The sequence below is a fragment of the Camellia sinensis genome, chromosome 7, assembly GCF_055761805.1.
Source record: "Camellia sinensis isolate YWXY chromosome 7, ASM5576180v1, whole genome shotgun sequence".
NCBI lineage: Eukaryota > Viridiplantae > Streptophyta > Magnoliopsida > Ericales > Theaceae > Camellia > Camellia sinensis.
Genome location: NC_138967.1, coordinates 169,436,533 through 169,460,897, shown reverse-complemented (window position 1 = coordinate 169,460,897; position 24,365 = coordinate 169,436,533). Strand labels below are relative to the sequence as shown.

At 40.8% G+C, this 24,365-nt stretch overlaps 1 protein-coding gene and 2 long non-coding RNA genes across 5 annotated transcripts; 2 read left to right on the top strand and 1 right to left on the bottom strand.

Annotated features, from left to right (window-relative positions):
- Nucleotides 1-6,013: 6,013 nt before the first annotated feature.
- LOC114289885 (uncharacterized) lies at nucleotides 6,014-7,723 on the top strand. Its single transcript, XR_014336389.1, has 3 exons — nucleotides 6,014-6,081; nucleotides 6,169-6,238; nucleotides 7,531-7,723. It is a non-coding gene; the product is annotated as an uncharacterized LOC114289885 (long non-coding RNA).
- Nucleotides 7,724-11,562: 3,839 nt separating this feature from the next.
- On the bottom strand, nucleotides 11,563-15,198 carry LOC114289883 (SNF1-related protein kinase regulatory subunit beta-2). Of its 3 annotated transcripts, none has more exons than XM_028233718.2 (4): nucleotides 14,388-15,198; nucleotides 13,438-13,520; nucleotides 13,170-13,332; nucleotides 11,563-12,442 (listed from the first exon to the last, which is right to left on the bottom strand). In XM_028233718.2, exons 1-4 carry the CDS (start codon nucleotides 14,577-14,579, stop codon nucleotides 12,107-12,109), a joined length of 774 nt encoding a protein of 257 aa, XP_028089519.2. In that variant the 5' UTR covers nucleotides 14,580-15,198; the 3' UTR covers nucleotides 11,563-12,106. The 3 variants fall into 3 exon arrangements, with proteins under 3 accessions (XP_028089519.2, XP_028089518.2, XP_082735888.1); XM_028233717.2 differs by having other exon boundaries at nucleotides 13,438-13,595; nucleotides 14,388-15,057; XM_082879762.1 differs by lacking the exon at nucleotides 14,388-15,198 and adding an exon at nucleotides 13,688-13,703 and having other exon boundaries at nucleotides 13,438-13,595.
- LOC145795434 (uncharacterized) lies at nucleotides 11,860-12,581 on the top strand. Its single transcript, XR_014336388.1, has 2 exons — nucleotides 11,860-11,998; nucleotides 12,128-12,581. It is a non-coding gene; the product is annotated as an uncharacterized LOC145795434 (long non-coding RNA).
- Nucleotides 15,199-24,365: the final 9,167 nt, after the last annotated feature.

Sequence of the window (24,365 nt, the reverse complement as noted above, 5' to 3'; positions counted from 1 at the left end):
ACTTGGCTCATCTCATTACACTCATACGTACACATTTCATCAGCTCATTCTTGAGCACAACACCGACTAGAGAGAGAGAAATAGAGAGTGAGAGGGAATTGAGTTGAGTTTGAGTTCATTGGTGGAATTGCTTGGTAATTGAAGTGTAGATTGCTAATTTGAGCCTCTAGCCTTGCATTGGAGACCTAAGGTAGAGTGATTACTCTCTTGTTTGTGTATTTGAGCTTGATTCTTGCATGATTCATGCTTCATTGTAGAACTAAGTCATGTTTTGGTTCATGGTGGTTGAATTGAAGCTCAATCTTTGCATGCATGTTAGTTTCGTTGAAGTTTTGAGGTTGTAGTTCATAATGCCTCACATGCATGTCCATCTTTTGGTCATACTCCATGAGTTCATCCTATCTTTGAAGGTTTGAGCTCTTTTGAAACAGCATTGAAGCTCTGAAAATGATCTATGATCATGCATGTCATGTTTGAAGATTGTTCTTGAAAATGATTTGAAATTGGGTTTGAATTAAACACCCTTGGGCTTTGATTTCTTAAAAATTGAGCTTTGAAACATGATATTCTATGTGTTTATAAATGTTTTCCAGAAAATGGGCCCAAGAGGATTGGTTTTGATGCTTTTGAGCTTGGTTTTGGACCTGGAGCTCGAATCTGGGATTTCCAGATTTCAGTCGTCCGCTCGAGCGGGGGAAGTGCCGCTCGAGCGGGAAAATCGAGCTTCCAGCATCTTGCACTGTTTTACAGTCCGCTCGAGCGGAGTATTGGGCGCTCGAGCGGAGTCATGTCTCAAGCTCGAGCGGGCGTCGAGCGGGGATTTCACCCATCCAGTACTTTTACAGTACGCTCGAGCGGGAAAGTTTGCGCTCGAGCGTGTACCTTTGTTTGCCTGTACGCTCGAGCGGGGAAACCTGAGCTCGAGCGGGACTCTGTTTTTCTGAAAATCCTGAAAATGCTTTTAAATGTGCATTTTTGCATCCTCATCCCATCCTAGGCATTCTTAGGCCTAGTTTAAGGCATTTGGATGAGGATATCGTTGTAGAACACACCAAGGCAAATTAGGGATTAAGTTATGATATTGCCCAACTGTGTAACTTAGTGTGTGTTCAACCTGTGAACTGTGTAGGGTTGGCGACTGGGGGACACGCTCTAGCATACTGTAGCCCAAACTCTGTGAGTAACGATTGTGTAAAGATATGTTCACAAATGATTATCTTTTGAATACTGAACTGAACTGTTTATTGAACTGGTATTATTTACTGAATGAATGTATGTCCTTTATTTCTGAACTGTACTGTGGCATCCTTAGTACTTACTGTTTACTGTTACTGTTACTGCGACAGAATTCTCTGTCGGTTCCCTCGTGGAACCACTACTGTTTACTGACTGATGGCCATCATTACTGTTCGGTCTTTCAAGACCTACTGTTACTGTTATGCTAATGGATGTACCACATATGACTGTTTACTGTACTGAACAACTGAAATACTGGTTGAATTGAACTGTTTTCATTACTGTAAGGACATTCATTCTAAACCCCTTTACGCATTATGTTATTCACTGGGCTTTAGCTCACTGCTCATATATATATGTAGGTGTACAGGCACCAGATCGGAGCTAGGAGCGTTAGGGTAACTCCAGTTTTGTCAAGCCAGCCTTTGTGCCTCACTGCGAGGTTCCGAGTTGCCATGCTATGGCTTGGGGGTTTTTGTTTGTTTTTCCCCCGCCTGTCTCCATACTGTCTGACTGTTCTGTATAGACTGACTGTTACCGTACCGTTATCAAGGGATTAGGTCCCTGTACTGCGTGATTGTAAATTTTGTATAGACCGTACTGTTTTGTACAGACGGAATGTTTTCTGTACTGTTTATGTATGAATGCATGAAAAATCTTTTTGGCATACAGACTGTCACAGCTCATTGGACATTGTTTAATTACTGTATTGGCTTCCGCCAGGCCCTGTACTCTGTTTCACTGTATTACTGTTAAGCAGGCCTTCGGTAATCTCGGATTACTGGCCGGTTACGGTACTAAACCCATAGGGCCGGGTTTGGGTCGTGACAGATTACAACTTTTTCAACAAGAATCCTTGCATTATAAAAGTGGAATGTGTACATGGCGAATCATTTAGAACTGGAATCATTCCCCACAAGTCGGGTTTAATGACAGAATTTTCGCAAGTGCGTCGAGTTCTAGGGCCGTGGCAGACTCCTTCCTGACATGTTTCTGAGCCGATAGGAATCTATCCGATAATGGTCGCCTCAGTTAGCACCCAATTTTTCATCAACAATCAACAGGTTTCTTGTCATCCGAAAGTACCTTCAGGATCAACTCTCCCGGTGTGTAGCGGCGCAGCTGAACGCGCCGATTATAAGACTTGGCAAACTGCTGCTGGTATCACCTAGGGCTTCCGTGGCTTTTCGCTAGAGAACCGTCCGACATCGTCGAGGCTGTTTCGATTCGGCATTTCAGTGGAGTTGACCTGCGACTCCATTGGTGTCTTTCTAGAAAAGAGATAACATGCTTGTGCGGATTGTTGGGAACCACAGATTTGCTCAATGCCGTGTTCGGTCGGGAAGCGTAGCAGTTGATGATAGGTGCTTGGCACAGCCTGAATAGTATGTAACCAGGTTCGCCCCATGATGAGATTATACGGCGAAGGGATCTTGACGACCAAGAATTCCACATCCGCTGTTTGGGAGCCCGCTTGAACAGGTAGTGTGATTTTCCCCAACGGGTACTCTGGATTTGCGGTGAAGCCGAATAATGGATAAGGAGCCAGAGACATGTTTGATTCGTTGAAGCCGAGTTTGATGAAGGTCTCGTAATACATAACCTCCGAAGTGATCCCCTGGTCTATGAGGACGCGTTTAACGGTAAATCGGTTTATGTGCAGTTCAATAACCAATGGATCAATGTGGGGGAGTGTTATGCTGATAAGGTCGGAATTGTCGAAGATAATACTCAGAGCTTCGTAGGGACGTTTCATTGGTGTGTGTTTGCTTCTAAGGGGCTGACTGAATGGCGTGTACAGTAAGAGGCGTTGGAAGGCTGTATATCATATGAATGACGCCGAGCGGAGGTGAATCCTGCCGAAGGGCAACTGTTTTGACTGCGCTCTTTCGGACATGTTGCTGGAGCCGACCATCTTGCACCAATTCCTCAAGGTGGTCTTTCAAAGCATAGCAACTGTCAGTATCGTGACCGTGATCTTTGTGATATTCACACCGCCTATCCCGCCTTCTCGTGTCAGGTGGTCTCACCATTTTGGACGGCCATTTGAAGAACGAAAGATGTTGGGTTTTGGACATATCCGAGCTGATTGGCTCTGACAGCTATGTATATTTCTTGTTGGCGCGCTTTGTGCGCCTACTATCAACTTGCAGTTGCTCATTTGCTCGGTGTGAGTATTGATCGCTTGATCAGCGAGATTCTCGTCTCTTGTCTCGTTTAGCCCGCTGTCATGGTTCAGGGCTCTAAGGTGGTACGGAACTTATTGGTTGAGCAATTTCAAGAGGGGCCGTTTTGTTGGCCATGTGTTCGGCTTTTACCCGCAAGGCGTCATCTTCCACTTTGCAGTATTCCTCTACTTTCTTCATCAACCCCCAGACTATTTTGGGGGGTCTTCTAGTCAAGGAACTGCGGAGGGCACTATCTGGATATAATCCCATTTTGAAGGCGATGATGGCCATGGAGTCGTTGCAGGCATCATCAACAAGATTAAAGCATTCCCAATATCGTGTCGAATAAGCTCTTAGTGTTTCTCCTGGCAGGATATGGATTGCCCAGAGAGTGTCGGCTTGTTTCGGCTGGATCTCGTTGGTGATGAATCTAGCCCTGAAGGATTTCTGTAATTGGTGGAAGGTTTTGATCGAAGCTGGCTCCAGTTTATAATACCACCTGACGGTCAATGGTCCCAAACTGCTGGGAAATATTCGGTACATGAGGGCCTCGTCGTCTGCATGCAATGTCATGGCTTGCTTGTAATGGCGGATGTGGTCGGTGGGATCCGATTTACCGTCGTACAAGGTGAATGACGGTGCTTTGAATTTCTTGGGTAGCACTACCTTTGCAATTTGTCATATGAAGGGATCGTGCCGGTCTTCTTCATCTAAGCTATTTCATCTGCGTTTATGCCTTATACGTGGACTCTCTTCAGAGGAGCTGGAAGTTTCAGATCGTCCCTTCTTCTTGGGCTCCGGGGATAATGAGTTGGAGTCACTATCAGCGTCTTGTTGTCGGGCTCGAGATCGTCGACCTCCGGCCCTCACAGGTCGTTCCGGATCTTGGCGTACAACTTGTTTGGACTTCGCCACCTCCAAGGCCAAATCCTGACGGAGACGTTCGTTTTTTGCGATCATGTTCTCCAACCTTTGTTCGTTCTGCTTTGTTTGTTCCATGATTGCTTGCATTGCCTCATGTTCTAAAATTGAGGGTGAGGCGAAGTTCAAAGCGCGTCTTACGGGGATAGTCTCCGGTCCAAGCATGTTTGTTGGAGTGAGGTCGTCTCTCTGCGTGGTTTCGTCAGTGACTATCGGAGGATCTTTCGTTACGCCCGCCATGGATGTGTTTGAGTATTCCCACAAATGGCGCCAATTGTGGAGAAGTGGTTTGGAAATATTCTTCTGATCCGGGGGAACGCTCGCGATCCTTTGCTAGCCACCTGAAAAGGGATAAACACTCCGGTCGGGGGTGCCGGAATTAGCACTTCGATGGGCAAGTTAGTCTCTGCACTCAAGATTACTTGTATTCTCAGTTAAGCTTAATAATTCTCACATACCTTTCTCTGATGGGTGGTCCCGTATTTATAGTATCTCCTTTGGGCCTTTAGGTTGGGCCCGCCCTTGTTCTGTCACATGTACCTCTACTCGGCGTTTGTCCTACTAGCTGGGATATTGGTTATTTTATTCGGCTCCTTGATTGGCTGGGGTATATGCCGAATAGAGGTTATGTTTCGGGCCGGACACACATCTGTCCCTATGGGTCTAATATAATTTTCGGCTTCTACAATAATAATAAAATTATCTGAATTATTAATTGAAATAAAATTTTAACATTATTAAAAATTATTAATTAACTTGATGATTTATTACGAAAAGGACTTAGTTGTTATGAAATTAGAAACTTTAGGGGGCATAATGTAATTTCTAGAATCACAAGGAGTAATTTGTAATTTAAGTAAATCTCAGGAGATGTGTTTATAATTTATCCTTATAAAAATGAATGAAAATTATCCTGACACCTGTCAATTTTCTACATTGACACAACAATTTTTATAATTTTTAGAAAATAAATCTAGACGGAGAGTTAGACTACAATAAATGATACTTACAATTTGCGTGCCTCACAACTTTGTTGAAGAAATTATTATCGACCTGCATTATAGTTAATTGGTCATGAGGGACACTTTAATGCTAGTGAGATGAGATTTTAAATTTGAATTAATTTCGTAATGTCGATTTACTGTAATAATTTAACTTTAAAAACTTATCTCGTGCACTGTATTTAACACAAATAAATAAAAATTCAAAAAGAACCAAACTACTGCCACTAATTAATGTGATTTCATTGATGAGTAATGCTAGAAACACCAAATTTTCTACCAAACAAATGACCAAATGTCATTTATGTGAGACATTTGATCATTTATTTTGATAAAAAATTTAAAACCTCTAGCATTTTCCTTTCATTGATAGATGAGGCACCTTGGGACACCAAACTCTAGTGACTTACATCTGAAGATGATGGTTCAGTACCACATACACATGTCTAAAGGAAAGTGGGCCACTTGGGCATCTTACAAGTCATATATATGTTTGATTAGTTAGATAAGGTTAATAATATCCAAAATAGTAGGGTATCATATCAGTGCCACTAGTTCCATATCCAAAACCAAACAACCCTTTATGTGATGGCCAAGAAATGATGGCCAAACAGAACACACAGTCCCTCTAGCAATGGCAGCCAAACTGGCCCTCTATTCTTCTCTATGTCCCAAACTTCCTTTCTCTACCAAAGAACCCTCCTTTGTACCAGGAACAAGAGTTCACTATCATTTTAGGGTTCATGCAGAGCTAGGTTTAAGATACATTTCTACATTTCATTCATTTTTGTTTTGCTTTTATGTTTTGATGATTTGATAAAAAGGGTTTTGGTGGTTGTTAGGTGGAGGAGAGGGAGAAGTCAAGCAAGGAGGGAAGAAGAAATTCATAACCAAAGATCAAGAACCAGAACAGTAAGGCTTCTTCCAATGGGCACAAAATTCTGTTTGTCCAAAAGTTCATATCTTATGCACTCATAGTTACATGATTTGATTTTTAGCTGAGGGAAAATTATACATGTTTTTGTAGATTGACTTTTGTTTCAATTTGGTTTTTGTAGTTTTAATTGAATCAACTCTAAGTTAAATTTTTCACATTATGTCAATTTAGTTTAATCCATAATGCATGTTTATAAATTGCAATGAAATGAAGCGGCAAAGTAATCCATTCACTCTACTTAAATGGTCTATTTCCTTTTGAGTGAACTATTTTACCCTTAATTTCTGTTCAATTACTTAACAAATATTATTAATTAGACTAAATTAACACAATGCAAAAAAAAGGAAAGGGAAAATTTAATAGAATTAGAATCCAAATTGACACAATAGACAAGTTACACAAACCACATTTATAAATTTTCCTTTAAATTAATTTTAAAAAATAATCAAATTGTATGGGTATAATTGGTGAGACAGAGGGACATGTTCATTGTTAGGTACACAGTATCCCAGGCCCTTCCAATGCTTTACTGTCTTATATAACACACTAATGTTAGCATTTCCAAAACACTTTTCTTGCTTTCAAATTCAATTTGCATTGCTATTGTAAACTCCTAAAAACTAGGCAAATGCTTTAAAAATAAACTGTTGGATCTTCATTGAAACATGTAACTGCTAGCGTCTCAATGACAATCAACTTGCTTGGTTAGGTTTTTCAAAAAAACACTTTTATAAAAATTTAACTTTCTTATTTTTTGTGTTTTTTGTTTTTATTGAATTTTTTAAAAATTTTAAGTATTTTTTTTTTACATTTTTTTTACATAGCTAACATAAATATATCTAAAAAGTAAAAAAAATTGTGAAAAAACCTTTTAAAAATTCACTAAATACCAAAAATACAAAAAAAAAATGAGAATTCAGTACATTTTTTGTATTTTTATGTATTTTTTAACAAAATTTTTACTTTTTAGATACATCTAAGTTAGGTGCATCTAAAAAGGTAAAAAAAAAATTAAAATTTTGAAAATATTCACTTAAAACAAAAAAATACGAAAATCAAAAAATACAATTTTAAAAAAAATTTAATCCAAAAAACTCAATCCAAACACACTGAATCCTTTCTTACATGACACTAGGCACAGTTATGTCTGTTAGCATTTCCAAAACACTTTTCTTGCTTTCAAATTCAATCATTGCATTGATATTAACTAATAAAAACTAGAAAAGTACTTTAAAAAAAGGAGCTAACATAAGTCACTCAAAAATAGGCATTTTTGCTAAGTGCAGGTATTGGCAGGCAGCAGGGGAGAGGAAAGGAGAGAATCCCATGAAAACACCCATTCCCTACATTATCATATTCGGCATGTCGACCCCATTTGTGATCTTAGCCATTGCTTTTGCCAATGGTTGGATCAAGGTACCCGTTCGATGAAATGACTATATGATTGATTTCAGCAGCAAGTGGCAGTGTGAAAGATGAGTACTCTGTTTTATTTGCAACTCATTTGAGTTCTCAAATGTAAGCATATATATGTCTATAAGCATATTTGTTTTTGAGTATCAATGTGTTTTTGTGATGTTCCAAAAGGATCATAAATTTAATTTAATTTCCACATTTTATCAATAATCAGTGGTTAAGAGCATGTGTGGAATGAATTGTTCAAGCAAATACAAAGGAGATGAGAAAATAAATAGAACCAATCAAACTTCTTGACAAATATATATAGTTTTTATAATCTTACTTTTAAATGTATAAAGCTTCATGGTTTGGTAATATATATATTTTTAGTGTAAGAATTTATGTATTATTGATTTATTGATTACAAGATTGATTGTTTTGATTTTGTACAAGAATTCCTATTATATAGGAGATGATTCTGGAGTAGGTGAGCAGTGAGTGGTGGAGGTAGGTGAGGAGTGAGTGGTGGAGGTAGGTTTGGTGGAGTGTAGTAGGTGATTTACATTTACATTAACAGCCCCCCTCAAACTCAAGGAGGATAGGTACTAGCCAACTTGAGTTTGGAGAGAGGAACAAAACAGAAAAAATAAACTGAAAAATAAAACAGGATAGGAGACAGTTTACGGGGTCATGTCGGACCGTTGTAGCAGACACTGTGTGGGCGTGTCAGACCGATGTAGAAGACAGTTTATGGGGTCATGTCGGACCGTTGTAGCAGGACAGTTTACGGGGTCATGTCGGACCGTTGGAGAAGACAGTTTATGGGGTCATGTCGGACCGATGTAGAAGCTGACCGGAATCAATGTCGGGACAGTGTATGGGGTCATGTCGGACCGGTGTAGAAGACAGTTTACGGGGTCATGTCGGACCGTTGTAGAAGACAGTTTACGGGGTCATGTTGGACCGATGTAGAAGACAGTTTACGGGGTCATGTCGGACCGTTGTAGAAGACAGTTTACGGGGTCATGTCGGACCGATGTAGCAGACACTGTGTGGTCGTGTCAGACCGTTGTAGAAAATTGTGGTGGTGCACCAAGGGGGTGACTTAGGGAGTGCGCCATGGGCGACTTATACATTATACTGGTATAACCCCCCCTCAAACTCAAATAGGTGTGAAGATAGAAACCTATTTGAGGTTGAAACAAAGGGATTGATAAAGCTGACCGGTGTAAAAGACACTGTATGAGTGTGTATATAGGCTGCCCAAAAAAAAATATACATGGATGTAGATATCGAGCCCTCAAAAGTCGTGCCCTCAAAAGGTGTGCCCGCACCCTCAAAAGGCGTGCCATCAAAAGGCGTGCCCAAATGCATCAAAAGGCGTGCCTGTTTGTCGGCGAGAAGAGGCGCGCGATGCGCGTGGCTGCCTCGGCTATTTAACCAAGACAGAGCTGAGGCAGAGGCGAAGACAAACAATTGGCGAAAATCCTCTGAAAAACTCTTCGTTTTGCTGAGAAGGTTTTGCTGAGAAGATACTCTGTAACACTCTCTAGAACACTCTGTTGCCCAGAAAAAATGGCTTCGTCGTCCCGCGGGCTGCTTACCCTTTTTCCCGACCTCAACGAGTCTACAGGAGAGAGAACTGGTGCGGTGGCCAGTGAACCTCAACCAAACACTGCTGGGTTTGCTCCGCTGAACTTTCCGATGCGGTCTGTGGAGCAAAAAATGGCGGTGCAGTCGGATGTGGAGGCCAATCAGTATACGTTGAAGGCATGTGTGGAGTCCATGACGGCGGTCACAAATCTGTCGCACCGGCTACAGAGTAGGACAAATGAGGTGCAGCAGTTAAACTCCCAGCTGGCTCTGCTCCAACGCATGTATAAGGATGCGCGAGCAGAGATAAGCGTGCTAAGGGCAGAAAACAAGGAGCTGAAGCGGAAGGCCACCGTGATGTTCCGATTTGGAGGGCCGCCATATGCTGCAGTGGAGGAGCAGGGAGTAGTGATCGTGCCCAGTGGAGTGGGAAATACGGAGACAACACCGGCAAGGACCGCCCAGGACGGAGGCAAGAAGAAAAGACCGGCGGAATAGGCGAAGAAGGGAGGTCGGTGGGTGGCCGTCTGCAGAAAAGAAAACAACTCTTTTGGTGTGGTTTTGTTTGTTTGTTTGTTTGTTTGTTTGTTTTTTTTTTTTTTTTTTTTTTTTTTTTTTTTTTTTTGTTTGGTAAAATTGTGATCGGGGTGATCCCTGAGAGGAATAAAATATGGGTTGTTGTGTAAATTTGGAATTTTGGTTTTTTTTTTTTTTTTGTGTGGATGAACATGGGGATGATGAAGAGATAATAATGAATAAAAATAATAAAAGGGGGAGTGGAGAACAGGACGAATCAAGAGAGCGGGATTAGAAAAAAAAGAAAGTGATAAAAAAAAAAAAAAAGAAAGTGTGGGTGGTGGATTTTGGAGAACAGTTCGGCGTGCTAGTATGGCTTCTATGAGCTGCACTTTCTAGGAGGCATTGCTTGTCCTTTTGTTTGTAGTGCCATGTGATGGTTTATTTAGGATCCCCATGTTGGGTATAATATTAAACTTTACTTAGGAAGTGTTACCAGAGAAGGTAAACTGTGTGTTTGGCCAACAACCATTCTCTGACGTATTAATCTTATTATCAAAATATTTTTTTTTTTTTTTTTTTTTTGTTTTTCAAAAAAAAAAAAAAGAAAAAAAAAAAAAGAGTAGAATAAATATAAAAAAAAGAAAAAGAAAGTGGAAAGATAAGAGAGGTTGATTAAAAAAAAAACAAAGGATGGTGGGTTGATTAAAAAAAAAGAAAAGTGAGTGTGAGATTCGAAAAAGGTGAGTGGGTGGGTCTTTGCTGTTAGAACTTCGTCCAATGGTGGTACATGCTGTCTAAGCTTAGAGCCATTGCTTCTCTCTCATGGGTTCTGAGCACTTCATCACGTTGGGTCGCAGAACATGGGATTTCCGGCGGTTAGATCAGCCGGAGATCGATTGGGGATCCAGCTTCATCAACATGGACCAGAACCGGTCCAGCCTCTTCTGCTTCGTCGGCGGCGCTCGAGCCGACTTCAAGAACAACTTCAGAGCACTGTTACTGAACCAGTGCGGGAACGAGTCGGACTCGTTCTGATAAGAAGGTTTTGGATCAATGGGTAGTTGCGAAGTACAAGGGACAGGAGGAATTAGGCCTCTTCTCCGATCACCGCCACTGACATGGTGGCTGTGGCGGCTGATTGGCCTTGTGCCATGGCGGATCACAGACCGTTGATCCAAGCTTGAACATATGGCTGTGGAGGCTGGTGATGCACAGAAAAGGTCCATCCTTTTCATGATTATGAAACCAAAGGGAAAACTCAAGATAGAAGAAAATTAATGGTTCACAAGTATTTGGAACTGAGAGCAAGAGAGACCATGAGAAAGAGCTTCTATATGTAGGGTTCTGGCAGAGAGAGAGTAAAGGCAGGTGTAGAGGTCCGGCGGGCGGCCAAGGCGAGGCTGCCGCCCGCCGGTGAAGCAGAATTATTAGCTTCTTAACCTTGCTCTGATACCATGTAAGAATTTATGTATTATTGATTTATTGATTACAAGATTGATTGTTTTGATTTTGTACAAGAATTCCTATTATATAGGAGATGATTCTGGAGTAGGTGAGCAGTGAGTGGTGGAGGTAGGTGAGGAGTGAGTGGTGGAGGTAGGTTTGGTGGAGTGTAGTAGGTGATTTACATTTACATTAACATTTAGTAATCTTACTTTTAAATGTATAAAGCTTCAGTGGCTTGGTTTTGGTTTACCTATAACAAGTGATCAAATTTTGAGCTAAAATTGTGTTTCTCAAACCTAATCATATTATTTTAACTCAATCTATAGATAGCACTAAATTTTCCCAATTGAAACACAAAGCTCACTTTGAATGTGTCTGTCAATGGTTCAGTTGATTTAAGTTTTAACCAAACCTTTTAAAAGAAAGATAGGTTTGCAGGTTAAGTCATTCAGTGCTCTCTAAGTTCAACATTTGTTTTAACACAATATATCCCACATGGCATGCCAAATCTAAATTTGAAATCCAAGAAATTCAACATTTTTTGAAGCATTAAGTTCAAAAGAACATGAGATCCAACTACTCATCCAGCAACATGAAAAAAAGGTTTCTGCGTTATGAAAAAATCTAGCATGATTCTGTCCGTGTAGTAGGGCCTGTAATTCACATTTCAAATACAGGCAAAACCAATGCTAAAACCGCGTTTGCCTTCTTATTGATCAGTTATGCCATCAGCTCCAAAGAGTTGCACAACAAAACAAGTATAAGGTGTGAAGTTACAAGTATGAATCCAATGATACCTTTTGACAGTGAAATCAAAAAAAAAAAAAAAATAGAACCTCATAAACTATCATTTCAAAATGAATTATATGGAAAAAATCCTAAATACTTCATTTCATTACCTTCTTCAGAGGCTTGTAAAGTACCAGAGTCACATATTTTGAGCGAAAGCGATGAGCGGAGCTAAGTGCAACCAAAGATTGACCAGTACACCCTTTTTGAATGTATAGATGATTCAACACTGCAGCCAAAGGCTTCTCTAGAGTCTCAGGACTGTCCCTGGAGGACGATGGCTGATCTAGCGATGATTGTTGAAGTAGTGGAGGCAATTCGGGCAATTTTTTACTAAAATCTTCTGAACTGAAGGGTGGGTTGTTGTAGCCTGAATCAGGGGAAGGAGGAGATTCAGACCCAGAAATGTTGTTAAGGACTTCTGGAACATAATCCTGCATAATACATTGGCTAATTTGTAATATGCAATTGATGTAATCAAATAATAAATCCAAACAAGAAGGATCGGAATGTAGATATCACCAAAAAGCAAAAGCGTTATTCTACAAACTTTTAATTTTCCACTTTCCATAATTGTTGAGTGTCCCTTTCATGCGATGAAGATGGATTAGATTAGTTATGGATGGCCAATGAATTTCAGCTTAAAATGAATTTTGAAATGGTAGTGAGAAGTTGAATGCTCGATATGCTGGATGGGTAGAGTTCGTCCAATAGTACACTTTCGGTCAAAATCACCGCGTTGGTGTTGAGAACAAGTCTATGGATTCCCTTTCAGCTTTCAGGAGGTTTTAGATGGTAACCTTAATGAGTTTGTTGATTTTATCATTGAGGACAGTAATTTATTTAGTAAGACTGGGTTGCACATTCCTTGTACTTCACTTGGGATTCCTAGTTTGGGAGCTAAATGTTGTTGGCATTGTAGCACATCTTGATAGGGCTAAGACCATAGCTTTGGTGGATGACAGATTTTGCTGGCTATCTTTGAAGTAGGATGCCAGATTGTGTCACTGTGCCACACTTGTCAGATAGCTAAGGCTAGGAAGAAGAGTACTGGTTTTCAATTGTTTGGTTTTCCAAATTTCAGAAAACTAGAACTGAAAGATGATAGTGATTCTTTTGAGAATGAAATCAAACTGGAAATTATTTTGTAGGGGAATTTACCTGCAAATCCAAAACATTAAAAATATTCCCCGAGTCATCACACTCCTGTGGCAAGTCATGAGAATACCTCCACTGTCCATCAACGATGAACTGGTAATGGTAAACACCTGATGGGAGAACTTTCATAATTGTGAAGCCTTTGCCCGATTTTTGTAGGAACTCTCTGATAGAAAGCAGTATAGTGTTCATATCCGGTATTGGCTTTGAAAGCATAAACTTCAGAGAGAGTGTGAAAGAAAAATCTTAAAACAGATCTCTTATATCATACCTTGCTTTCCAGTTATCCCATGATCCCACAATGGCTACTTGCTTGGCACCGTAACTCCATGTGATCATCGTTGGTACCCCCATCTGAGAAATCAGCATATCTTCATTATGTGTTGCATTTTGTGTAAATGAATGAGTTTGGAATTGAACAATGGGGACCTGAAATTCAATTTCTGATTTCAGATTTCACAGATATTTAAGGTCTGTCAAAGCAAGCAAGCACATTTGGTGATTGACTTGTGAAATCAAACCTCAGTTGTGTCTAATGCTCTTCCATTTCTGTGAAATTTTAAAATGGCACAAATCACAAACTGAGGCTCTTTTTTCCCTATCTAGAGCACCATACACCATACTTGTTGCGGAATAAACCACACAGACACAATAGCAAAAGGAATCAATCACAAACAAGAGAAGCACGACATGCAGATTACATGGTTTGCTAAGATTGCCTATGTCCACGACTCATACCATTCTACTATACTGAAAGAAGAGAAGACTGCAATGTGAGTTTTTGAGTAGACAACAATATACACTAATTAGACTTTACACACCCAACGAAATTAACTAATAACATGACAAGTCCCCCAGAGGAGGAATACATTCTATTCATTTTCCACCTATCAATCACATGTCCAACTTCATCAGACCCAGCATACAACTACATTTTGTACATCTATCAAACAATTGGTGAGTGCAGAAGAGAACACATTCTAAAAAGATAAAGATTTTTTTTTTTAAAAAAAAAAAAAACCCTCCAATTAAACCAACCAATTTTCATGACTACCAAAAATTTTCACAAGTTCACAACTTCTAAGCACTCCCCTTACAAAGTATATAATCACATAAGCTCCAATAAAACTAGACAAAATAAATTCCAAATAAATTTTCATAAAAAAAAAAATAGCTAAATTTTAAAGTGATAATGTATATACTTATATATATGAACCTGACCTGTGGAGTGAAGATGAAAGGAGAGCTGTAAGCCCTAGGGTTATGAGGAGGGGACTGAACCATAGAATCTGGAAAGGGGCTATTATGCGCATGATAGTTAACAAGCGCACCCCCACCATGTGCATACTCCATGGACTCTTCTTTTTCAATCTTGGTTCCAGCCTCATCTTTCCTGCCACTAACATTACCCATTACTGCCAAAATATGTGTAACCCAGTTGTAATATATATATCTCAAAATATGATTATTAAAGTGAATTTATAAGAAAAAATAAAATAAAAATATACACATAGATATACTGATGATGATGATGATGATGATGATGATGATGATAGAAAGAAAACCAGTGAAAAGAAGCTAAAGCCAAGACACAGTAAAACAAGACCCATATCTAATTAAATAAATAAATCCCAACCCAACCCCATTCAGAATTAACTGAAGGAACCCCATCCAGAATTAACTGAAGGAAAAAGGTTGAGAGTCCTTTTTTTTTTTCTTTTTTTTTTTTGACTTTTTTTTGTTTTGACCTTTACTATTCTTGATGTATTGAGATTGGTCAAATTTTTATTTATTTTTATTTTTTTTTCTCCTACCATTTATTGACATGTGACTGCATAAAATAAAAATTAAAAAAAAAAAAAAAAAAAAAGTCTCTATCATTCCTGTTGTTAACTGGAGGGTAGGTAACATGGTTTTTTGCAGCTTTAATTGTGTTGATTGATGGAAAGCTTTATTTGTCTTCTCTCTCTCTCCTATTTTTCTCTGATTCCCTCTCTCTACTTTCTTTCTTTGAATTATGGAAAGTTATTCTATTCTCCAACCCAACGAGTTTGGAAGATCCTTAGGGGACTAATGATGTTTGTTTAAAAAGGGAATGTTGCTTTTCCCACCATTGTTTCTCTCTACAACCTATGCTTCACTAATTACGCAATTAACCATGTATCAGACAGGGTCAGGCTGCGGAAATAGTGTCCAAACCCGTCCGTTGGCTTTAACTGGCCAAGCCGGGTTGGCTTGTGGGCAAAAATCTTAAGCCCAAGCCTGGGTTAATGGGCTTGCTCGAAAGATAGCCGATCATGGATCAATGGGCCGGCTCGTGGCCCAATAAATCGAGATTTAGATTTTTTTATATCATCTTATTTTTTCGTATTTTTTGGAGGATTTTATTTGAACCGAAAATATATTTCAATACGCCCAATTTAAATTTATAAATTTTAATTCTTATTATATCCTAATATGAATTTACTAATAAGGACAATACATATTAAATCTTAAAATAATTTTTTTTTCTTATAGTACACCTTAATCAATTATTCCTGTTCAAATCTCTGTATCTTCTTTTCTAAGAGATCAAAGTTATTTTTTTTTCTTCTTCTTCATCCTCCCTCCAAAACTCCAATCCATCTACCAAAACTCACCATCATCATCAACATCATTGTTTTTTTTTTATTATTTTAAAACCTTAAACCTTAAAAGAAAGTTTGAATAAAATCAAATAATGAATAAAAATAATAATCAAAAGGAAAATGTTTGGAATCCCCTTTTGGGGAAATCCCTACCACCCTCACAATAATGTGAACCAATGATGTGTTTGTATTTTTTTTTTCTTTCTCTTTCTTACTTGGACCAATCACAAGTGAGTGGGGGGTTGTGGGGTGATGTTTTATGGGGGTTTGAATCATTAATGCAATCAAAATAACTTTTTAAAGCAACATATCAAAATGGAGGTAAGTATTTCACAATTTTTGTAGAGCATGATTAATTATTTTCTACATCATTTTTTTGGCAAAAATTAAAAGGGCCTAGTAATTTGATTAACAATAACATATTATTGGAGTTGTTTTTATTTATAAGTTCGGTTTTTATTTTTTCATGAGCATTCTCTTGGATAATTTATAATGTAAAAGTTTTTTTTCTGTATTGAAAAGTTTTATAATACTTATGTAAAAGTTTGGTCTTTTTTTTCTGTATTTATAATGCTTATGTACTTATAAGTTTTTTTTTTCCTTTTTGTATTTGAGAATTATTTTATTATTTTCTGTATTGAAAAGTTTTTGAAATAATTTAGTTTTTTTAGTTTGTGTATTATTTATTATTTGGGTTTACCTTGAGGGTAATTGGGAAAAATAATAGAGTGTAATGAGAGTAAAATAAAATTTTAAATAATCAAACGGGGTGTACTTAAAAATTAAGAGTACTTAGGGTTGGTTTGGGAAGTGGGTTGGCTTTTTGGCTTTTTGGGCTATTTTAGCCTGGGCTAAAAACCTTGGTTTGAGAAGGACTTTTTAACTTTTTGACTTTTTTGACTTTTTTTGTGAGAGAAGAGTGTAATGATTATGGGTTGGATGTGATGTTTTATTTTTTGTGGCTAAAATAGCCTATTTTGTCTTTTGTGGCTAAAATAGCCAAAAAAGCTCCTAACCCAACTTGCCAAACGGAGACTTAATAATTTTTTGGGTATAATGTGTTTGGTTTGAGTTTTCTAGATTAAGTTTTTTAAAAATTGAGTTTTTTATTTTTCGTGTTTTTTTGTTTTTAGTAAATATTTTTAAAATTTTAAGCATTTTTTTTTCTTTTTTAGATGTACCTTGTTTAGATATATCTAACAAAAAAATTGTGAAAAAATATTTTTAAAAATTAACAAATACATAAAAATACGAAAAATATACCAAATTTTTTTTATTTTATTTTTGGTATTTATTGAATTTTAAAAGATTTTTTCACAAAAATTATACTTTTTATGAGTATTAATGTTAAGTGTGTTTAAAAATTAAAAAAAAAATCCTTAAAATATTTAAAAAATTCAATAAAAACAAAAAAAAAAACGAAAATAAGAAAGTACAATTGAAAAATTACTTTTAGAAAAACGAAACCAAACAACAAAGAGTCTAGGCTTAGCCCAAGCCTAATGGGCCAGCCGTCTTTCATGGGCCAATGATTTGGGCCAATCAACAAAGCCTAAGTCTAGGCTTAGCCCAAGTCTCATTGGGTATAAGTTTGGGCTAGGTAAAATCTAACAGCATGGAAAAGTTTGGATTAAACCACGAGTTTTGAGCCTAATGATAACTCTTAATTAATCATCAACAATGATAGAGACCACTAATTTTAAAGCTCTAAAAATACCACTAATGACATGACACTCAATAAAAAAAGAAAAAAAATACAACACCAAAGCCAAAACATCAAATCATTTATGGTGGGACCCACTGCCACATCATTAGTGGTAGCATTAATTAGTGCTCTCACTCATTTTCAATTAATCATTGCTATGAATTCTTTATGTTAGAATTTTTCCTTGGTCTTAATTCATTCATATAAACCTGAGTCATGTGAAAATTTTGAGGTACAAATTTTTCAAAACTTTTTAATAATGTGAGAATCTCTGAAGTATAAAATTTTCAAAATATGACCAAATGACTAAAAATTATGAGTAAATTAGGATAGAGAAATAAATTTCAACTCATATGTATTATAAAAAAAAAATATGTTAGTTAAGTTCGTGATCAATTTGATTAAAATTCATTTAAAATTTATACAAAAAGATAAGTAAATTAAACTTAAATACAGTTAAAAACTCATTATGCTTAATATGTTCAAAGTAAATTTAGGTGATCTAGTACTTGGCTTGTTCACCAGCCTAATTGTCTAGGGCTTTTGTTTGGCAAATATGATGATGCAGTTTTTGTTGGTAGGACAGGTTGGACTGATTCACGTTTCTTAAGCCTAATGTCCGAATGACCAACCCCACCAGAGAACCTGCACAAGAGTTCAACGGGGAACGGGGAGTCCCCCAGCGAATCCTCCGACGAGCAAGTTAGAGAGAGAGAGTGGAATACGTATATAGATTAGAGATGGAAAAACTTAACCTTCTTCTTGTCTTCAACATTTAGTTATATCCTTTGGTAATCATTTCGTTGTCCCTTCCGATCTGTCACCTTGGCCAAAAGTCTATTCCTGACGGAGAAGTGTTGTCGTAATAAATGCAGTGAGGGGGTGCATTAATGGCGATGTGCAGTGGCAATAACTTTGCAGATCTTTGTCTACTGATGTGGCTTGCCCTTTACCTGCCACGTGTCTGAATATCATTGGTCCTTCATGCCATGTTGACTTCCAGATGGTGCTGGGCCTTACTAGTTGAGTTATGTATTGGGCCCTAAGTGGTAGGCTTGGGTTGTTCATAGTGGGTTATAGCCTTTATGGACCTACCCACGTCAGTAGTCCCCCATTCCCAAGTACAGCTTTAGTCCAACGAAGGGAATAGAGAGGAAGATGGAGGTTGAAGGTCAAAGGGAAGGAACGACCGACCAGAAGTGGCCGAGTGGAGGGATCGACTGTGAGGAGGGCTGACTGCGAAGGGTGACTGAATGGAGGGACCGATTATGAGGAGGACCGACCGCGAAGGGTAGCCGAGTGGAGGGACCTATCATGAGGAGGGCCGACCGTGAAGGGTAGTCGAGTGGAGGGACCGATCATGAGGAGGACCGACTGCGAAGGGTAGCCGAGTAGAGGGACCGATCATGAGGAGGGCCGACCGCGAAGGGTAGCCGAGTGGAGGGACCTATCATGAGGAGGACCGACCGCGAGGGGGGAGGTAGCGGGGTGCGGGGCTCGAGAGGCGGTGCGTCACGTGATGACTTGAAGGGGAAAAGACAGGATAGGGGAAGGGGGCAGTAAATCGTGGTCATACACGTGGCAGCATCTCGTGGTGGGAGAGGTTAGGCATTTGGCCAAAAGTGAAACGATAGGTTATTATGGAGTGTTCGAAAGGACAGTTTTAGCGGTGTTTTGAAAAATTTTCAAATTGGCAAAATTTAATAGGGACCCTTGGAATACGGGCAAACCTTGGGCCTTTGGGATTATTCGCTTTACCTATCTTTGCGCAAAACATCAAAACATTCCAAGCGTAAACTCCTTCGTTGCTAACGATACGCCCCTGCAACACTTCTTGAATTTTCTTGCGCTTGTATCCGAAGCTATTCGAAGATATACGAAAGAGATGGCACAAGAGAAAGCAACCACCGCAAGGGTTGATCCCCTAGGGGATGATGACGCGGTTGAATTGGCGGAACAATATAGGAGGGAGAGGCAAGTGGAGAAGTCAGGGGAGCCGGCGGGTTTACCTCGTCCGTTGACAATGATGGCGGCTCCGAAGCCAATTAGCCAAGCTGAGCCAGATCAATGGCATACGAAGGCCGACAAGTCAACCGTTACGGCGGAGGAGTTGGAGGGTATGCGGAAAAAATACCAGGTGCCTGAAGAAATAGAGTTAATGTTACCGACAGCAACGGAGAGGCCATCCGACGCCCGGCTAGGGGAGTTTGCCCTCTACGAGGAGGCGTTGAAGGGAGGGTTGAGGTCGCCGCTTCCACAGGTGGTAGTGGATGCCCTCAACCGACTAGAAGTGGCGCCAGGCCAACTAATGCCCAACGCATGGAAGATTGTACTGGCTTGTGCAAGTGCGTGGCCGAAGGCGAACGAGGGGGCGGCCATGACGGTGGACGAGTTTTTTGCCTGCTATAAGGCCTCGGGCCAGCAAGAAACTTGGGTCACTTTGCAGGCGGCGGCAGGAAGGGGTCTGGTGGCGGGGTTGCCGTCATCAATTAAGGGATGGAGGCCGCAGTGGTTCTACGTATCCGCGAACGGTGGAGTTGGAGTACGCACGGTGTGGAGAGTACCCACCAAGTCTATGGAGCCAAAGCTGGGGGCAGCCGCGGAGGAGAGGGTGAAGAAGGTGAAGGCATGGAGGGAGAAGGAGGGCGTCAGATGGGATGACCTCGTTCAGCTGTCAGCTTTGTTTGCCGCAGGATTGGGCCCTCAGCCGACCGGTGGAGATCTGGCACCAGCAAAGCTTGAGGCGAAAAGGAGAGCGCAAGAGGCGGAGGACCAGACCATTTTTGCCAAAGCCAATAAGTTCAAAGAAACACAGTTAGGCCCGCCATCAAAACCGGTCGTGAGGGAAAGAATTCGACCCCGCCCCAAGCCGTTGGGGGAAAAAGACTTGGGCAGTTTTGAGCCACGACCGCCCCCCGTTAATCCAGTGAAGGAAAGGGCAAACAAGGAGGGGGAGGTCTTGAAGAAGAAGAAGAAGAGAAGGGTTGCCCCTGAGGGGGCCTCAAATGCGCCTGGATCGAAGAAGGCCAGGGTGGCTGGTGAGGGCACTCCGATGGCGGAGGAGAGAGGGAAGAAATGGGTGGAGGCTGCTCTAGAGATGGTGGTTGCCCCAGAGACGCGGGAGGAGAAGAGTCAAAGGGTCCCAGAGGAAGAAAGGCACATAAGTGCCCTCGAGCCCAAGATGCAATTGGAGAGTGGGTCAGCTGACCCTAAGGAAGCGATGGGGCAGCAGCCCAAGGGGGGCCCTGCGCCCCAAGGAGAAGGGGCCAGACTGACGACTGCTAACTACCATGCTCGCGCAGTGTCTGGGCAGCTGGAGGGAGAAGAAGGCCCAGCCAGGGCGGCTGCAGGTCGCCTTGTGGGGATTGTGGACGAGGCAGCCGTGCGCTCGGTGGCCAGGTTCAATGAGGCTGAGCTGCTAAGGGGGTTGCGCTCTGCCCAAATGGAGGTAACAACCTTAGCAAGGGCTCTGCTGAGAAAGGCGGCGACTGCGAAGGTCAAGTCGGAGGAGGCTAAGGCCCAACTTGCAAGTTTCAAGAAGGAGAGTGCAAGCTGGAACAAGGTTGTGCGAGGCGCGTGTGCCAGGGGTTGGCAGGAGGCTGAGAAGGCGAAGAAAATGGAAGTGTTGGCGATCGTTCAGTGTAATGTCGCCGCTCGAGCCCATGCTGAGCTGCTTGCGGTCAAGTTGGAGCTAGAGGACAAACGCCGCAAGGTAGTGTCGCTCGAGTTCCAGCTGGCTGGCGAGAAGAAGAAGCTGGGGATGCCCAGAATGCCTGCACGGTCGCCACCGAGCGGTTTGAAGAGGCTATGATCAACAATGAAGAACTGCGAGCCCAGCAGATCAAAGAGAAAGATGACGCAGACATGAAGATTGCTGGGCTGCAGAAAGAGCTGGAGGATAAGCGTGCCAAGGGAATGGAGGAGAGGGCAAGATTGCAGAAGGAGTTGGAGGAAGAAAAAACCAAGGCAGCCTCTGAAAGGGCAGCACACCCCGATCTGTGCGTTGCAGCAGTAGAGCAATTCAAGGGGTCTGCTGATTTTCAGATGGTGATCGACGCTGCGGTCGCCAGCAACTTGGCAAGGGAGGTGTCTGGAGGGACGGGCCCGTCGGGAACGACCGCTGGAGGTAGGACTGAAGCAGAAGTTATTGAGAGCTTCCAGCGGTCGGACTTCTACAAACACGAACTAGCTGAGTTTTGGGACAGTGGCTGGAAGATGTTTAAGCGGAAGGCAGAAGAACTGTTCCCAGACTTGGACCTTAGTGGTATAAGGATTGATGAAGACGACGTGGCCCAGACCCTCCTAGATGAGGGCGTTGAAGGAGAAGACCTGGTGTCAAGTGAGGAGGAGTAACTAGTGTGAACAAATCCTGTGTTTAGGGTTTGTTTTGTGTTTTTTTTTTGTTTTGTTTCTTTTTTGTTTTTGTTTTTTTTTGCTTGTGAATGACTGTAAGAAACTTATGTACAAGTTTGTGAATAAATAAAATTTTTAGTCTTGTTTTCATGTTACGGCTTTTATTTGCGCATCTGAAATGAATGTGAATTTTAACTTGTAAGAAAAATTCAATGCAGAGTGAATGTGAGAAAAACTCAATGCAGAGTGAATTTTAACTTGTAAGAAAAATTCAATGCAGAGTGAATGTGAGCAAAACTCAATGCTAAGTGAATTTTAACTTGTAAGAAAAATTCAATACAGAGTGAATGTGAGCAAAACTCAATGCATAGTGAATTTTAACTTGTAAGAAAAATGCAATGTAGAGTGAATGTGAGCAAAACTCAATGCAGAGTGAATTTTAACTTGTAAGAAAAATTCAATGCAGAGTGAATGTGAGAAAATATGGCCACTATGCTGATGATCATGAAGTCCTAATGGTGGCTTCGGCCTGGCTGGGGCTTGAAGTAACTCAGTCTGGCGGGGCTCTGCATGCTCAATCTGGCGGAGGCTTTTTGTGCTCAGTCTAGTTGAGGCTTTAAGTGACTTGGTCTGGCCGAGCTCTTCATGCTTAGTCTGGCTGAGGCTTTAAGTGACTCGGTGTAGACGTCCCCGAACGCCCCAGGAGGATGAGTCCCGTTCCGTTCGTATTGGGCTCACTACAGTTCAGGACTCTCAAATTGTCACGGTTCTCAATCTGAACCAAAGAGTCCAAATCCGGCAAATCGTTTTGAGAAAACAGATTTTGAAAGAAGTGCCAAACGTGGACTGCTTTGCCAGATACAGAGTCGCCACCTAAATGTTTTATTTTGGGGAAATTTAGGAAACCCTGACTCGTTTTCCTAAGGCCATGTGTCCGTCATCACCAAAGTTGCCTCGGCTCGGGAACTTGGGTACAATTGGGGAAGGTCACTTCGTGAGCACCCCCGCTCGCCCGATCAAAGATCGGCCTCTACTAACCATGATATCTATTTTTGAAAACATTATGCGTTCTTATTCCGGTTATTAGCCTAGATTTACTATGTGATGTGCACAGCATACAAGTATAGACTGGATCGCTTGAATTGGAACAAAATGTTTCATGTTTGTTTATTAGAAAATGGTTTGATGGTGCTACCTGCAAGTAGGCTAAGACGTGGATTTGCCACCCTCGGGTGGGCTTAGAAAACAAATGGTTTTGCCACTATCTAGTGGGCTTAAAACTCACACTTAATAAATTGTTCCAATTCAAATAACCCAACCTTCACCCACAGGCATTCAGGCAGTTTATATCACATAAGCATATAGCCTCATGGTAAACATGCTATCATGGCAATCACTCACATGCATGCAAGGATGCTAAAGCATAAAACTTACCGAGTACTCCAAGCCAAAACAGAAGCTAGGTTAGAAATCCATGCATGATCCTAACTATACAGAAATGCCTAATGCAACACATGCAAAAATGCAACTATAGCAGGCTCGGCTATTCTAGACATGGCATATGAAATGCTACAGCTAACATGTATTCAACTTGGAATTGAAAATACAATGCAGTTAGTATGATGCACCGAGCCCGGTGCATGCAAAACAGATGAATGAATGCAAACATGCTGTCATATTGTATGCTAATTGAAACATGCCCTAATCTAACCATCATAAGCGGGTAAATAAAAGGGAGAAAGACGTGGGGTTGGAAGACATACATCACACACACGCACACTTATTACAACATTGCCCTCGCACAGAGGGTCCGAATAAATAATACAGTCCCAAATGAATAATTATAGTCCGAATAAATACAAAATTTTAAGTAATTAACAAATTAAATTAGGAAAGCAATAAATTGGCATGCAAGTCAGGGACTGCCTCAAATCTGCTTCGGATGATGAATGATGCATGCTCGGGTTGCCTTGTGCGGAGAATCCCTCGCGATGCCCCGGTTTGCCTCTGTTTGCAATTGTTCTTGGAATGCGTGTCAAGCTCCGGAAGGCTGCCGATTTCTGATTTGCTGCAATAGAGGGCAACAAAGGGGCATGACAAAGTATTTTCACATATGTATGCACGACTACTCCTCAGGGAGTGTAGTCCTCGATTCTCGTGTCACCAATCACGCATATCGATGCATGATGGCTGAGGAGTCGAATTGCACGACTCAATATGAAATGAATGCACATATAAACACAACAAGACCTAAACTCCATCATGGATAATCCGGAGTGTCGGTGACTGGGAATTGAGACACATTCCGTCACTCGAAGTACGAAACGTCCCTCGTTTCCCGTGCTCGGGCTAACTCCTATCCCAAGCACAATGCAATATCCATGACATGCATGAATGCAATTCTAACATGCAACCTAGCATACACAATGCTATGAAATGGCATACACGATGCACGAGGTAATATGGCATACACGACACTCTAATATACAACCTAGCATACGCAATGCTATGAAT

What these genes read in the sequence shown, in the direction of transcription:
- LOC114289883 (XM_028233717.2), bottom strand. Translation starts at nt 14,579, where the DNA reads ATGGGTAATGTTAGTGGCAGGAAAGATGAGGCTGGAACCAAGATTGAA. An exon ending in CTTTCATCTTCACTCCACAG is followed by an intron (nt 13,596 to 14,387) that starts GTCAGGTTCATA and finishes ATTGAATTTCAG; the next exon opens with GTCCCCATTGTTCAATTCCA. An exon ending in TTAATGTTTTGGATTTGCAG is followed by an intron (nt 12,443 to 13,169) that starts GTAAATTCCCCT and finishes TGTATTATGCAG; the next exon opens with GATTATGTTCCAGAAGTCCT.